General features: G+C 42.7%; 1 protein-coding gene across 14 annotated transcripts in view; it reads left to right on the top strand.

Moving 5' to 3' along the window:
• ATP8A2 (ATPase phospholipid transporting 8A2) overlaps nucleotides 1-17,747 on the top strand; it is a 595,211-nt gene that overhangs the window by 243,328 nt on the left and 334,136 nt on the right. For all 14 annotated transcript variants that reach the window (XM_053308077.1, XM_053308075.1, XM_053308074.1 and 11 more), the window contains one exon: nucleotides 584-756. In XM_053308077.1, the coding sequence (XP_053164052.1) occupies nucleotides 584-756 (173 nt within the window). The remainder of the gene's footprint in view (nucleotides 1-583; nucleotides 757-17,747) is intronic.

The following is a 17,747-nucleotide window of genomic DNA, read 5'->3' as shown; positions in this document are numbered from 1 at the left end:
ATATCGCCCTTCGAAAATGGCTCAGGGTGGTTTACACAGAGAATTAACAAATGAATAAGATGGATCCCTGTCCCCAAAGGGCTCACAATCTAAAAAGAAACATAAGATAGACACCAGCAACCGTCACTGGAAGTACTGTGCTGGGGGTAGATAGGGCCAGTTACTCCCCCCGCTGCTAAATAAAGAGAATCACCACATTAAAAGGTGCCTCTTTGCCAAGTTAGCAGAGATAATGATCATGACCCCAATCTGAAAGCAATTATTTTTAAGGCTCCTGTGTCTTATTGCAGTGATCTAATGTCTTCATACTGTAAAACCCTTATAGATTTATAAAGCCGAAAGGGGATGAATTTTTTTTAAATTACACAGGTTAATGCAGTGTACTTTGCCATCTAATGAAGTATGGCCGATACCTCTGTAATAGTTTTACAAAACAACACATTCAGAACGTGAGCTGCCCTCCCTGCTCTTTTGGGCTTGGATCCCACTAATGATTGTTCGCTACTGTGGTTTACAGAGAGGGTGAGATGGTAGTAAAATGTGGCGGTGTTTTTCTTTCCCCCTTTTTGTGTGCTTCCTTTAGGCAACAAGAGCTGCGCTGACCCAGCACTGTACGAACCTCGGGGATTCGTTGGGCAAAGAAAATGATATTGCTTTGATTATTGATGGTCAGACTCTGAAGTATGCCCTTTCCTTTGAAGTCCGGCAGTACTTCCTGGACCTAGCGTTGTCGTGCAAAGCTGTCATCTGTTGCAGGTAAGAGATGTGAAGCTCGTTCAGCTCATTCTGTGCTGTAGGATGGACATGGCATTTCTAGACATGTTACATATGCTGTAGTCTAGGGTGCCGTACAGTATGTGTGTGCCACAGCCTCCCATGACATCAGGTTGCCTCCAGTCTATTAAACGAAGAGCCGTTGGCATTATAGTGGCAAGCAAGAGCGGAGTCCTACATCTGTGCCTGTGCCACAGGCAGGACCGTAGTCCCTCCGGCTCTTATAAAGACATAGCATGGGTTCTCTCTGCTATAGATTGGCTATTCATACTGTAATTATTAGAGCAGTTCACACAACCAGAAACTGGGTAGGAGACGAGTTCTACCCAGTTTTGGGAGCTGCTCACGCTCGTGCTTTGCGGTTGTGTGCTTGATAAAAACAACAGTGGAGACGGGGAGCTTAATCGTCTGTCAAGCTGAGTAGGACAAGCATGCCCTACCCAGATTCTGTCTCCAGCTTCTGAATGAGGTTGGCATAAAAACCATCCCACCCAGTTAAGGCTTGACAGACTATCAAGCTCCCTGCCTGCAACTTTGATTTTATCTAACACATGATCAGAATACGGGAACACACACGATCAGAATACAGGAGTGCACACAGCTCCCGAAACTGGGTAGGACTTGTCTCCTGCCGGGTTTATAGATGTGTGAACTGCCCTATTATCTACTTGTATTCTAGCATCACATGCAGAAAACATAAAACGCAAATATAAGCAGATTTTAAGGTGTGGATCTTAGGAAGCTTTCTGAGATTGCTTGCTTTCTTGAGGTGCAAGATTAGGATCTCGACTAGACTTAGTTGGTGAGAATTCATTTTCAGACCTGAACACTTAACAATGGCCAGAGAGCAGAGCAAGAGTCAGTATCTTATGAGATAGCCCATGAAATGAGTCAGGTAAGGCAACCAAGAACAAGAAGCAATTGTGGCAGCGTTTAATTCTACTGTACTTTAGAGCTGCAGGACCAAGAGCTGAAGGAAGTGTGCACAAGGCAGCACAATATCAGAATGGAGGGTAGAGTTGACCCAGATGTTGATATTGATAACACTGGCCAGTTACAGTGTTTGGCTAGAAGCTGGTGAGAGCTTTGAGGAAGGTCAGGCTTCACCAGTGGTCAGCTTGATTGGTGGAAGGTTTTCCTTTGCCTCCTAAGACTTTTTTATTTATTTATCAAATTTTATACTGCCTGATATGTACATCTCTAGGCAACGTACAAATTTTAATATTAAAAATCACAGATTAAAATACATAAAAACAATATAAAATAAGTTATTAAAATTATTAAAAATAATTCTAATTAAAAGCTTGGAAGACAGGAGAATCTTGAGGGTCTTCCTGAAAACAAACAGAGAAGGAGATGCTCTTATTTAAGCAGGGAGCGTATTTCAAAGCCCTTGCTTTGGGGAAAAAAAGATGGATGTAGGGTGAAGCATCTACTAACTGGCAGCTTCTGCTGCCAATTGGTAGCTTATTATTTCTATGGGAAATGAAGAGTTGGCTCTTGAGAATCTCCTGGGTAGCTGCAGACTTCCTTGGAAGTGCTTTCAGGGAGCATGGAAAGAATGGCTGACCTGAGGAAAATTACTCAAAATTGTCCCATTGAAATTCAAACAACAAATTAGACACTGCCTGACTTGGATGTTTAATTTCAATAGGACGACTTTGAGTAATTTTCTTCATGGCAGCCAGTATCTGCCCACTGTGATTGTATCAATGGGTATCATCACTAAGGTGATGCCAAAATGAATGACTAACAGATCAATGCCGTTATGGTTTGTACTTTCCTCTCAGTTCTCTCAAATACCCTGGAAAACCCCTGTGAAGGGGGTATAATGTGCAAGAGCTTTACAATCCATTCTAACAATGTTGGTATCTTTCATTTGTTTATTACAAGAAATATGCTCTGAAAAGATAGTATATAATGTCTGAAGGTTGCCTGAAGAGCAAGACAATACATTGCAGGGTTTTCTCAACATTAGTAGCTTCTTGCAGTAGCTCATAAAATAATAGGAGGTAATGAGGGATAACGTCTTTTTGGCCCTCTTGATTATTGTTGCCATGAAAGAATGCAAGCCATGATGTGTGTGCCGTTGTATCTAAGCAGCTAGCAATAAACCTAGCCAGAGGTTATGTCTACTTGATGTGACCACTCTTTCTTAAGCAAAGCTAGCTGCAGAGAAAAAAGATGCAAAAAGCCCATTATTAAATATTTTAGCAGAACTTGCAGAACTGCCAGCAGTATATGGTGTTAACTGTCATTCTTCTGTGTGGCCTTCTCTTTGTGGTGGCCTTCTCTGATGTTTTGCTCATAAGTATTCTCCTGTGGTGACTTATAGACCTGGCAGGTCTTAATGCTCAGCATTTTTCTGTTCAGGACTGAGAAAGAGCTGTGGAAATTACATTGTCAATTATAATCTTTTTGAATTGAACACCAAGGCAATGAGTATATCTATACTAGACATTTGTAACTTAATTACTGTATAGAAAGGTGAGGGAAAGGGAAAGGAATTGCTATGGAATGAATTGGCTTGTTTTTAGAGTGCACAAATGATGACTGCTATTTACAGTATGTACCGCTCTTCAACCAAATTTCTCAAAGCAGTTTACATTTTTTAAAAATACATAAATAGGATGGTCCCCTTTCCCCAAAGGACTCACAATCTAAAAAGAAACGTAAGGCAAATACCAGCAACAGCCACTGGAGGGATACTGTGCTGGGGCTGGATAGGACCAGTTGCTCCCCCCCACTGCTAAATATAAAAGAATCACCACTTTAAAAGGTGTCTATTTGCTCAGTTAGAAGGGGTGGAGCTTGTTAACAGCACTTTCTTTGGATAACCACTTGCCTTTAAGGGTGTGGTGGATAATAATAGCAGCTCAGCAATGAGATCTCAGGAGGGTCTTAGGCAAGCCATTCTCACTTTCTCCCATAAAGTTCAATAACAAAATGGAACGATAACAAAATGGAACCTCCATGTTCAGTGACAGTATGCCACTGGATAAGATTTTAGATTGTGAGCCCTTTGGGGACAGGGATCCATCTTATTTATGTATTATTTCTCTGTGTAAACCGCCCTGAGCCATTTTTTGAAGGGCGGTATAGAAATCAAATAAATAAATAAATAATAAAATAACATAAGAACAGCCTTGGTGGATCAGGCCCAAAGCCTATCTAGTCCAGTATCCTTTTCACAGTGGCCCACCAGACACCTCTCGGAAGCCCACAGGCAAGAGGTGAGGGTTTGCCCTCTCTCCTGCTGTTACTCACCTGCAACTGGCATTTGGAAGTATCTTGCCTCTAAGGCTGGAGGTGGCCTATAGCCTCCAGACTAGTAGCCATTGATAGACCTGTCCTCCATGAATTTGTCTAAAGCCATCTGAGCTAGTGGCCATCACCACATCCTGTGGCAGAAAATTCCATAGATTAATTATTCACTGTGTGAAGAACTACTTCGTTTTGTCAGTCCTAAAACTCCTACCCTTACGTAAGTTTCATGGGATGACCCCTGGTTCTAGTCTTGCGAGAGAGGGAGAAAAGTTTCTCTCTGTCCACTCTCTCTACTCGATGCATAATTTTATACATCTCTCTCATATTACTCCGTAGTCACCTCTTTTCCAAGGTAAAGAGCCCCAGATACTGTAGCCTAGCCTCATATGAAAGATGCTCCATTTCCTTGATCATCTTGGTTGCCCTTTTCTGAACCTTTGCCAGTTCTACAATATCCTTCTTAAGATACAGTGACCAGAACTCTACGCAGTACTCTAAGTGTGGCCACACCATCGATTGGTATATGGGTATTATAATATTAGCATTTTTATTTTCAGTCCCCTTCCTAATGATTCCTAGCATGGAATTTGCCTTTTTACCGCATCAAAAGGATATTGATTGTACAAACATTATATACTGCTATTTTAATATAATAGCCATAAAACCATGTACTGTATTTTCTGGTAGAAAGACCGCAGCGCATAAGTTTTTAAAAGGTACTTTAAGGCGCCTGCGGCCTTTATGCAGATGCAGAGTTTACACCAGAATTAATCGGTGAAGGAAGGAGGTGCGGTAGCAGCACAGCGGGACAATAGGCTCCATGTGGTTGAGAGGGCCTGGAAGGAACAGAGGCAGTGGAGAAGTTGGGTCTTCCTGGGCCAGGGTATGCATGCCCACCCTTTCCATTTCCCATGGAGCGCCATTTGTACTCCGGGGGGGGGCATTTTGGCCCCTTGCTTGCTCCCCCTGAAGGTGTTTGTTCGGATGGGGTGGCCAGGTTGGGCCTGTGGCAATGCCATAGCCATATTTGGCAGCCATTGTGGGCGCTGCAGGGGCGGGAAGGGGTGGCGGGAGGTATCTTTAAGTGGAAATTAGAAGGTGCTGACCTCCCTGTATCGTCAGCCCTGAAAGCTCTTCCCAGCAGCGGCAGAGGATCGTTTCCACCACTCAGCTGCAGCCACTCTTCGAAGCAGTGTGCGCTTGGAGAAATCTGGATAGAATATTTAATCCTTCAGTTAAAATTATTACACTGCGACCATCTACACTTCTCCCATTTACCAGCAACCTGACATTTTTCAAATGAACATTTTTCAAATGTATTTTGTTCTTCTAGTTGGATAGTTGGAGACTATTTCAGTGATTATCTTTCACAATTTTTATTGAGACATATAGATATATATTTTCTGATTGATTTAGATTTATGTAACAAAATTATACCGTTTTTCAATTACATGGTTTTATGACAATTATATTAAAAGAGCAGTATAAAATCTTTTGATTTCCTTTTGATGCGTTGTGAATCCATATATAATTTTGTTTTCTTTTATTTGCCTTTTTTCACAGCAGTGCAGGCTGGCAGTTTCTATGTCATATCTCTATCTTGCTTTGGATGATACTCAGAGTCTGTGATTTTATCATTCTCTCTAGAAAGGGTTTTGTTGGGGTTTTTTGTGATTCTGTTGTTTCCTTTATTATTATTATTTTTTGTTTTACCAAGTTTTGCTATTTTTAGCTGAATTTTTGTAAGCCGCCTCAAGTCTTTATTAAAACAGGCAAGGTAATTTTTAATAAATAAATAAATTATCTGGGTTGTGGGAAGAGGCCTGTAGCTGAGACAGAGAGTGGGTTGCTTGAGACCTCACTGTGATTTCATGGCTGAGCGGAGATTTAAATTGAGGACTCCCAGCTTGTAATTACAATGTGGAGAGCTAATTGACTGTTCTGCAGGATTCTATTTGATGTCACTGTTTGGCTTTGCATATTCAAACTGTGTTGCAAGAAGTAATTTAGTCACATGTTACAACTTGTTCAGCTCTGATAGAGGACAATTGATTCCAATTTCCTGATCACAAATAGTCTCTTTTCAGAAGTGATGCTTCATTCATTCATTCATTCATTCATTTGCACATCCTGTAAATCAAATGAGGAAGCAGCACTGGCTGACATCCTAACAAAGTGGCCACGCTTTAGGAACAAACCAGGAATCCTACACAAATCCCCCAATCCCAAGCACAGAGGCGCTTTTATCTCCAGACCTTGGGGCCCTGCTCTGTGGCCTCCAAGGCCCAGGGGCCCTTCAAAGGCCACGGGGCCTCCTGTTATGAGCCCAACGCCCTGAGCCCTTCTTCCCATTGCAAGCCCTCTTCCCCAATATCCTAGCCACTCAGGTGTGTGACTGGTTGTAGGTGAGGCAAGCAGGCATCCCCCCGGCCCATGGTGGCGGTGGGCAGAGCGGAAACGGCCGCTGAGCCTTACCTTCCAGCTCAGCAGCCTCTGAGAACTGCGAGGCACTCCGGTGCACCTGCACAGTTAGAATACAGTGTTGCAAGCCTGTGACAGCTAGAATATCAGGAGGCGGGCTCACACGGCAGCGGGGAGGAGGGCCCATGTCAGTGGGGGGCCTCGTGGCAGGGGCAGTCCAGGTGCCCAGTTTGCCTGGGTGCGCCACTGCGTCTGCTTGTGCGCTGTTGCACCAGAGCCCTTCGAGTTCATAGTGCTGCCTGTGCTCTGTAAATGTTCTGCAAGTTCAGAGACACATCACTGAGGGTCAGGGATGTATTTTGATCTTAGAGGAGTGCCCTGGGCTCTAAGGGCTTTCGCGCAACAGTGCACATTCAGGTGGACTGGGGGAGTTGCACAAGAGCTCCTGGTCCACTTAGTTAGTCAAGAGGTCAGCTACTGGGTAGAAATGAAGAGGGGTTGTCGTGTTAGGCTGTTATAGGAAAATCAAAAAGGAGTCCTGTGGCACCTTGAAGGTTCATCCACAAAAGCTTATGGCACAATGAGCGGATCATGTTACATGATTACATGTTACATTGAGCGTATCATGAGAGTTGCTGAACCACACAAGAGTGAGCAATCTGGACTAGGATCATGGCATGGGGAGGCTTTAATGCTTTGCCCCTGCCAGGGTCCCTGTCTCAATCCCCTCCCCATGATTCCTTTATAATAAAGAAAAGCTAAGCATGTCCACTCTAATAATGTGGTGGTTTAGCTCTAAATCTGTAGTGGTTAGAGTCGTGCTGGACCAGGGGGAAAAGACCTAAATTCAAATATGCACTCTTTCATGGAGCTCACTAGGGATATGCACGAATCAATTTTTTTGATTTGATTCAAATCTGAATATTTGTTTTGAATTCAGACCAAATTCACATCAAGCCGACCCTGTTTTGGTGCCTTTTTAAACCAATCAGGGGTCTGGATGGTTTTTAAAAGGTGCCAAATGGCTCTTGAACTGAATTTCAAAAATTTGATTCAAATTCGAATTTAATTGCCCTTTTAAGGGGTGATTTGATTCAAATTCAAATCTCTCAAATCATCCAGATTCGAGTAGAATTGATTTGGATTTGAATCAATTTGTACATCCCTAGAGCTCACTGGGCAACTCTCCCTCAGCCTAACCTACCTCACAGGTTTGTATGTGGATAAAATGGGGCAGAACTCCATTTGCTGCACTGAACTCTTTAGAAGAAGGATGGGATGTAAATGTAACTATCTACATCTGATTTAAAAATGGCTGTTGTCTGCTTTTTGTATTTCAATAGTAAAATTCAGAAATAATGCATTACAGACTAAAGGGAAATCTTGATGTTGCTTGTAAAAATGTCATAAAATGCACTTGTATCTTTCTAAATAGACTTTAAATCCAAAGCTGGGTACCAAAGAAGACTCGTATACAAGTTTAACAGATGGTGTGGATATGTACTGAGGTCTCCTATGGGTCTCACGTACAATTTTCTGACTGCCATTCATATGCCTTTGAAGAAATGTTCCTGTTACTTTACTCACTTTTAATGGCTTTGTGTTAAACAAATACTCCCATAGAACATCAGTCAGATTGTTTATACGTTGCAGTTCTGTTCATGCAGGTAATGATATCAAAGTCATTTTCAGCTGCTGTAAAGCACTATTAATTAAAAGTGCTAGAATGTAAACTCAACTCTGCTGACCTCTCTCTAAACCTCAGCCATTTTACTAAGTCCTACCTACTCATTTATTTTTAAGTAATCTTGTTGGAGGACAGAATGGGTAAAAGGGTCAATTTATCTTATGTGCCTCTTTCCCTCCCTCCCTCCCTCTCGAAAACAGACCCAAATATACTGTGCTTTCATTTTAAAAGATTACTCCTGAGAGCCAGTTTCAATTGTGCTTTATGTCTGAAGCCCAGCAAATGAATACACCATATATCTTAAGTATATTCAAAATGACATTGTGGCAAACTCATCTGAAATGCCCCTGTGGAAATAAACAGCTTACCTCCAATTTATGCTACATTAAATCCTATGAATGTATGCTGCTTTAAGTTGACAATTGCCAATGTAAGTCCTAGATTTTTTTTTTAATTTGAAGTAGTGTACTATCAGGTTAAAAAAGACATACCACAAGCCCCCTATTAATGTCTTTATTTGAAGACTTCACCACTATTTTAATTTGGAATTGCCTCTTCCCTTTGCCAATTACACTTTAACTTTCTTCCTGTGAAGTTTTAAAGTGCACTGCCTGATTTGACACACGAAGTACGATTAAACAGCCCAAAGTGGGATAAAAAATGTTTTCCTTTCTTTAGTATCAAGCACCTGGCAGGCAAAAGGAACATTTCTGTAAAGTCCTATAGGCTATTAAAGGCATTCCTCCTGGTCCCCAGAGACTCCAGTCCACTTATTTTTATTTCCCCTTTTAAACCTATGAAATTACATCACTTTCCCCCACTTCGGTTTACATTTTATTGGGGTTTTTTTTTAATCCACACTAATAATCAAAACTCTTAGTGCCCACCAGAGATAGTGAGAGAGGAGATGATGGATGTTGGCAAATTCTTGGCAATGGAGGAGGATTATAGGCAATCAGCTATGCTGTCAGTCATATGACTATGGCTAGCTTAAAGAAATGGGAATTGGTTTGACTGTATGGGCCTTTGATCTAGCCTTACAAAGACTGACAATGTCTGAAGGAAGCAGGGCATGACTCAAAGTTTAAAGGTTCCTAGACTGAAAACATTGTGGAAAATACATGAAACGAATGACTTCACTGAAATGCGTTTTCAACATGGGAGATAATCAAGGGGTTAACCTCTTTGTGCATACTCACTCAGAAACAAATAGAATCTTTAATGGGGATCTAAAACAGGATTTGTTGCTAACACACTGCAGTTTTCTTGAGTGCTTAGATCAATGCGGAGCAAGATGGTTCCATATGTTTTTAGAGTCAAGATGATTCCACCAAAGCCTGCTTCTTAGTAAATGGGAATCGGGATCTAGCTTGTAGTTATTTATTGAACCTTCTGCACTCCCAATTAGAACTTTGCAGGGGGAAAGAATCTCTAGGTTTGTATGGTAAGTAGAGACAGGATGATTTTTATGAAGGAGAAAAGCAGGGATGATTTTTAGAACTGAGATAAAAATGCCCAAAGCATTACAGTAGATAAACATTTAACGTGAGATCCTAGAATGCACCTGGTCAAAACCTGACCTTTCCTTTTGCTTTAAACTTTCCCTTTGTTTACTGTACAACTTTATTGTTTAATCTTCAACCGCACCTGATCTCAGGGCACAGTTAAAGGACACGTGATGCAGCCATCTTGCTGAAGCTAAGCAGGCCTAGCTTGGATCTAGGAACTCAATGAGACTTAACAGGACTAGAGGGTGGTGTGGTTTGGGGCTTGGAAGAGTCTTAAGCCCAAACCGTTCACATGGCCAGAGCCGCCACTGGGCTATTCTAACCCTGCTTGCACACGATCGTGGCAGCGATGAGCATGGAGTACAATCCACCTAGGAATTGGGTGAACCATACCACAATGCACCACGCTTCCAGGAGAAGGGGGAAACTTCATTATATCACAGGCACACTCTGATTGGCCATGAGTGGGAAGGGATGGGGAAAGCCCCATCCAGGCCAAGGGATCATCAAGAGGGCTGTACAAAGCAGCATATTCCTTGCTCATGGCCCCAGCAGCTCTCTCTGGAAAACGGGTGGCTGCCGAAACCTGAAAATGGAGTGGGAAGCGGATACGTGATCAACAAATGCCGGTACCAGGGTCCATGCTGTGCCCTCACCTGAGTTAAGAACTAGAGTTATTTTCAGAGTTACCTGGTTTTGGCAAGCCTGGGTTTGTGGACTGTGCCCTGGTTCACACAATCTGCTAACCCAGGCTTGCTTGGCTCTAACCTGGGTTAGTGTAATAGTGTGAAGAGCCTCAGTGTATGGCACTTTGAGCTCTATAGCAGAAGTTATGAATTTCTACTTAAGTATCAGGCTCAAAGGAAATGCATTCTTCTTGTTCCCCTTGCCCCAAGGGGGCTGTGCAGCACACTGTCACTCTTGTGACAATCATGAAGCCATTTTCCGACCCACTCCTTCCTAGAACAATATTTCAAGTTGTTGGGTGTTGGTTTTTTTAAGTGATTATTTTAAAAACCAAAAAGCTGGTGAACAAAAATGTAACTGACTAATTGCAAGGCACTTGAAGAAACTCAAACAAGGACCTACCTTCTAAAAAATATAATTGTAAATAAATCTAAGCTTTGGTGAAGATTCACTATTCATTTTTGGAAGGGCGGTATAGAAATCGAATGAATGAATGAATGAATGAATTTGTTATTGGCATTTATATGCTGCTTTTCCTCCCACATGGCCCTCATCAAAACAACTAACAATAAAAGAAAACAACATCAGACATAATGGCTCCCATCCAGACTGCCAAAGCAGGTGTGCAGCTTTCTCCCCAGCACCCTGCTTCAGCAGCCTCCTCCACAAAGACAGCACCCATTGTACAGTGGGGAGGATGCATTTCAGGATTCTCACTGCACACTTTACTTTACCTTCCCCTCACATTGCTCTGTAATTGGTTAAAAAAAAAAGTCCCTGGGGGTCTCAGAGCCCTCACGGACACTTTTGTGTTTTGCAGAGCACTTCTGGGAGAAGGAGCGATAGGCAATATTTGACTCCTCATTGCTTCTTTCCCCAGAAGTGCTCTGCAACACACAGAAGTGTGAGGGCTGCATAACCCTCAGGGTCGTATTTTGACCAGTTACATGATGATACGAGGGGGAACAGAGTATCAGGTTCACCACCTATAGCAGTCCAAGGGCATGAGGGGCAAGCAGGGATCACTCATCACCAGTGCAGGGAAGGAAGGGAATGGTGGTTTGGCTCAGGTGTAGCTCAGGACAGAGAAGCTGCAGCAAGCAAGAGGAGAGCTGGTCTTGTGGTAGCAAGCATGGCATGTCCCTTTAGCTAAGCAGGGTCTGCCCTGGTTGCAGCTGAATGAGAGACTACAAGGCTATTCTCATGATGGGGGAAAACTGGGCTAAGGGAGTCCAGACCAGTTTTCCCCCATTGTGAGAACCTCCGGGCTTGCGGACAAGCCCAGTAGTTCAACGGCCGCCAAAGTAGCCTCCCCTAAAAGAAGGTTAGCGGAGTGAGCATTCTGCTAACCCCATTTGTTGATTGTGAGCTGCCACAGCACACCAATCCACAAGGAGTCCCCCAACCGGCTGGCTGCAACAAGCCTCCTGGTGTCAGGGGTCTCCCCAGAATGCCCTGCGCACTCACTTGGTGCATACTGGGACTTCCAGGGGCCAGGCGGCCTCTGATCCCCGCCGCCCTTACTGGTTCCGTGTGGGCGGCCAAAATACTCATGTGTGCGGAGAGTGGGTCAGTCTCGCTCTCCCCACACAAGCCCTGCAGACTCTTCACACTACTTGTTTGGAGGGCCTCTACATGTGAGCACCGTAAGATATTCCCCTTATGGGATGGGGCCACTCTGGGAAGAGCATCTGCGGTCTCAGGTTCCCTCCCTGGCATCTCCAAGAAAGGGCCGAGAGAGATTCCTGCCTGAAACCTTGGAGAAGCCGCTGCCAGTCTGTGAAGACAATACTGAGATAGATGGACCAATGGTCTGACTCTGTATATGACAGCTTCCTATGCTCCTAAGCTGCAGAGCAAGGTCTGATCAAGGTTTAGTGGGAGTCAGCAACAAGGAGTAGGTATCAGGAAAACACACACACACACACACACACACACACACACACACACACACAGAGAGAGTCTGGGATCTGGTCAGTGAATCAGCATCAGGGAGAGACTTCTCTAAAAAAAAACCTGTTGCTACCAACAGAGTCCCAAAGATAGGAAGAAGTGTATATAGGCTACACTAGGACCACATCCTTTCCCTACAAGCTGAAGCAACTCTGGCAGTCCTCTTCCCAAATAGACCTCTAGTAGTCCTCCTCCTGAGTAGAACCTTCCATGGGTAATCTTCTGGCAGCTGTGTGAGTATAATGTACCCCTAAAATAGGTAGTACTGATATCTAAGTGTGGTTTACTAAGAACTTCTAAATATGATTACTCTTATTTCAAGCTAGTTCCCATGATTACCCTTGGCACAGCACAATGCACAAACAAGCTTCAAGGCAGGGTGTGGCGGGTCTTCCCCTCTTGTCGGGCCTTGACTAAGAGAATAAATCAGTTCATTCAGTTACTTTGGCTCAGCAGAACCAAAGTTCACACTCCAGTTTCTTGCAAAACATCTTTCCCAGATACAGGCCTAAGCTTAGCCCTTTGGGCCTTAAGTGCTGGTCCCAATCCAACCAGTGTGTTCATCACAGTACTGGGCAGCAGGCTGTTCATTGTGGTTCTCTTAAGCAGGTGCATTGCTCACAGTACACACCGACTTCAGCTCCCTAGGTCTGAAAAACAACAAAAAATTTAATATCAGATGTTAGGAAGCCCCCCAGCCCGGTGATCCTCTGCAGGAATATATGGGGCTACTGCTGGATTTGTGACCAATCAGGGCTCACATGGAAGGCAGGCCTTATAGTGAGCTGAACTCATTGCTCCTGTGGTTTGGAGTGGACCTCTGCTAACTAAGGTATCTTTCAAAGTGATGAAAAGTTGTCAAAGTGGTGAAAACTGGCCCTATTCAGTCCCAGCACATCGTCCCTCCAGTGATTGTTGCTGGTGGTTCCCTTGTGGTGTTTCTCTTCACCTCCTTCCCCATGTTGTTGTTCAGTTAACCCACTTTGAGAACTTTTCATTGAAAAATGGTGGTGGTGGTGGTAGTAGTATGTATGTATGTGTGTGTTTATTTCATTTATATACCACCTCACACAAATGTCAATACATTTGTGGTAGTAGTTTGCATATCCACATCAGCTCAAAAAAGGGCCACTACAGTTCATGTCTCAGCAGCCCCAAGTAAATATGATAGGTCATACAAGTGGCATGTGTACTTGACCCGGCCAGATCACAAACTAAATGATGGCCTCATATGCTTCTACAAATGATAATGCAGGCTGCTGAATGTCTATATCAGGGAATAGTATTCTTCTGCATCTACCCTGTGATTCACAGAAGTAATTAGTGATATAGCATGGGAAGGAAGGCTTAGAAGACATCAAGGAAGGCAGTTGCCTTTCTGTTCTGCCACCACACAGAAGTAACCTCAATAATCTAGCTCACAAAATAAACATCTAGAACATCTTCAATATTTATGCTCCTAAATCCCATATTGTTTGCTGGGGTTAGCACTCACCTGGGTGATTATACCACAACGTAGCTCGGCTTGTATCTGTTTATTAAACCAAGAAGAAGTATCTTGTTAAAGATTCCCTCCCTCTCCTTCCCTGTGACAAGAAAATTACAACATGTTTCTGATTAAGAATATGCAAACTTGCTATAACATTAATTGGTCCCCAAGAAAATTATGTATGTGTTCTATTTTCCTGTATATACACATCTGACATTCATTCACACACCACATACACCCTGCGTCTATCAGCTACTGAATTATCAATGCTTATTATCTAGTTCTACCTCTGACAATTCATGACAGCCCAGCGCTCATCTTATGACTTTGCAAACCATAAGGGAAAGCTCAGTTTGGCAGCTTTCATGCATGCATATAATTGAAGGTGGATGAAGGCTTGGAACAGCAGTCAGATCTGGTATGTCCGAAAACTCATGCAAGCTCTCCCTTGCTGACCATTAAGACAGGCCTCTTCTAACTGAGCATAATTGCCTATGAGGCATCATTCCCTCCATTTATATTTATTTTTTCCCCACAGACCCCTTGTAGAAGTTCCTCCTTGGGGGTGCATGTAAACGTCAGGATGCTGTGAGTTTGCAGACCCAATTTCATATATATGGGTTGGCAGCCCCCTTTCCTTCCATGGGGGGAAAAAACAACAACCCCAAGTTTTTGCATTTGAGCTTCATGACTAGTGATTTCTGAGCTTTATTATCCTCATCATCAGCAAAGCTTTGCAGGGTCATCAGAAAGGCGCAGTCTCCACTGAATGGTCTGGCTTTTGTTCTTTCTTGTTAATCAGCTTCCTGAGTTATGGCAGAGTTCTGCAGTGTCTCTTTCTCTCCCCGAGATGGTTTAGCACATCATAGCACAATAGCTTGTGCTCAAAGGAAGAAAACCCTCTATGAGTCCGGTCAGGATACAATAAAATGTTATGCAGCAAAAGTGGGGTTCTCACAGCCATGTTTCCTCATAATGTTGAAATGGAGGCATGGAGTATTGGTAGGGGAGACTCTGTGAATGGGAGGGAAATGTTTAACCCTCCCCATCACTTATTCTCCCCTGCAAATATGTGGTTTTTAATCTCTTCCCACCCCCACCCCACCCCCCAGTGTACTTTGGCTGATAGCCAAACTACATATTTTTGGTAAGCCCATCAGAACTAATGATGGAATCGCCAGATTTAATCCCACCGCATGGTGGGGTGGTAGAGGGCGCTTAACCTTACCCACTACTATGGTTCTGACCAAGACTGAAGCCACCCTCCATCACTCCCGCTGCTTTTTGACAAGGGGAAGAAGCTCCCATTGGCTCCAGCTAGCATGTCTGCTTAGATGCATCCCTCCCTGGCCCAGTGTTAAGCTGAAACGTTGGGTGCATGGAGCCTGGTTTTTATAGCCAGCATAATAGGCAAGACCGTACAAAGTCTTCTCTGCTGCTTACACAGTGCAGAAATTATGACGACCACCTTAACTGCAGGCTCCTTAATCCTTAAAGCATGAGTAAAAATTATCAGCATTTTAACTGTTATTTTAAATCAAAGATTTTTTTAAAAAAATATTTCATCTTTGTTGGTTCCATGGTTATTACGTGCATTAATTAGCTACATAACAGTGTAGATTGTAAACAATGTAAACAAACACTTCTGTTTGTTTGACATTCTGAGATGTTGGATGTCCAGCCATTGTGAATATCCACACAGCTCATCATAATCAATGTGTTTATACTGAAAGTTCCACAGTAATCTCCATAGTATCATCCTGAACAAAATAGTGTTAAATCAAACTTCTCACTTCCCTGCTGAGAAATCTGGGGTCAGTACTCAAATGTTTAGTGTCCTTTCCATGAGAGACCATTGGGGATTTTTAGGGTGAGTTTATATGTCACACAGAAGCAAGGTTTATTTAGTTAAATTTCACTTTGTCCAAATTTGCACAAGCATCAAATAGGCTCTCAGACCAAAATGAGTCCTAGATTTGAAATAAGTTTTGGAGTGTGGCCCTGTGTGATATCCAACATAATGATCTTGATTTCATCTCAGTTTGTTATGTTTTAACTGCCTGTGAATACTGAGATGTGAGCCTAGAATACCGGGGGGGGGGGGGAAGCTGCCACTCTAGGCATCAAGTGCCATTGACTGTTATGGAAATGCAGACTGAAATTGCATCTCGGAGGTAACGAGAGAAGTTGGAACCTGAATGAGCTTAGGTTTTTTGTTTGTCTGCGACACTGAACTAGGTTTATTAAATAAACGGAAGTTAAAATAAACCTTGGTAACATGTGACCCCACCAATCGCGTCTTTGTAGTTTGTTTTATTTACAAATATACCGGCATAAAGCAAGGAGATTATTAAAGTCAGCCAGCAAAACTACTGACCCTGCATTACATTCCCATCACATTTGTGGGCCTGCATCAGCCCCCCAAAGCTTCACCCCAACTTTAGCTAACTCCAGATAAAAGTCATCAGTTTTCTCTCTAAATTCAAATTGCAAAACCAGCTCCATACAGCTTCCCGGGCCCTCCTCCTAGCAGAAAGTGCCATTTTTCAAAGGCTAGAGAGAAATTCCACAACATTAAGAAAGCATCCCTGATCACTAAAGAACATTAATTAATTTTTGTCAAATTCCTGATCCCAAAATAGGCACTTTAGATAAAGGCATAATGGTCCAACTAGTCACAGCTTTGAATACTGTTCCCAGCTGACAACAGTACAATAAGAAAGCTCTGTTAGGTTTTTAAAATGGTTACCTACAAAACCCACAGACATTACAATATATGGTAAAATTGGGGCGGGGGAGTTATTTCTCTCAATGTAGATTCAGCAGTGTGATTCATTGCTGCATATTTGCATGTCTTCTGTGCGGTTTTCAAATAACTGAAGTAAGCAGATTTCAAATTCTCCCCTTGGGGGATTGGCTTACAGAGTACTAACCACACTGATGAGGATTTTTTCCTGATATTTAGGCTGCAGTTTCTTTTGCATAACCTCATCCTATTATTCTAACGGTGGGTGCATACATTCAGTAATTCCTCTTCGTCCTTTGTATATGCTCGGGATAATAGTGTATATCAAATAAATCGAAGGATTATTTAGCTTCTTTTCATATTCACAAATCTGCTTACAATTTTCTAGAGTTTATTTTCACTTTGGAATTATTCACCAAGTACTTTTAAAGAAGTAGTTTAGTACTCACATCTGCAGTGTGCAACACTCCGTTTAGCTTGATTGGAGGCAGGAAATCTGCACGGTGGTGTTTGTATTGCTTGTTTGAATGAGCCGATTAGGAGCGTTCCTTAAAATGTTCTGCATTTCCTTCACAGAAAGGAAATCTGCCACACACATGCCTATTTCACTGTATGCTGGAACATCGGTCTATCATGCTTGCTAGCCCATGGACTTATAGTGAAAGAGGCACATGTCCAATAATCTCACGTGGTAAGCTATACATATTGTCCTGCGAAGGAGTTTCCCTGTACACTTTATCATCATCATCATCATCATCATCATCATCATCATGCTATTTACATACAGTCTACCAGATGTTATTGACTGGATTTGGTACTTTAATTATCGGGCCCTTTCCAAGGGTCTAGGATAACCAAAGAACAATTAAAGATAGTGTCGTAGTATTCATGCTGTTCTGAGTAGTATGGCCTTCTGTAGCTGATGTGTTGTAATGTTATCGATGCCCAAGGTGTCAAGATGGTGTTCAAGTTCTTTTGGTTCTGCACCCAGGGCACCAAGAACTATTGGCACCACTACTGTTTTCTTTTTCCAGAACCGCTCAATTTAAACAGTAGTGATGCCAATAGTTGTTGGTGCCCTTGGTGCTGTATCAAAAGAACTTGAACACCATGTGTTGTTGTTGTTGTTGATGATATTTTTAAAGAAGTAAATGTAAATCCCTTAAAAATAACAACAACAACAACACATGGTGTTCAAGTTCTTTTGATACAGCA

This window comes from Hemicordylus capensis, chromosome 3, assembly GCF_027244095.1.
Source record: "Hemicordylus capensis ecotype Gifberg chromosome 3, rHemCap1.1.pri, whole genome shotgun sequence".
Classification (NCBI taxonomy): domain Eukaryota; kingdom Metazoa; phylum Chordata; class Lepidosauria; order Squamata; family Cordylidae; genus Hemicordylus; species Hemicordylus capensis.
Note: the sequence above shows the minus strand (reverse complement) of the source record. Positions and strands in the feature narration are given on the sequence as shown.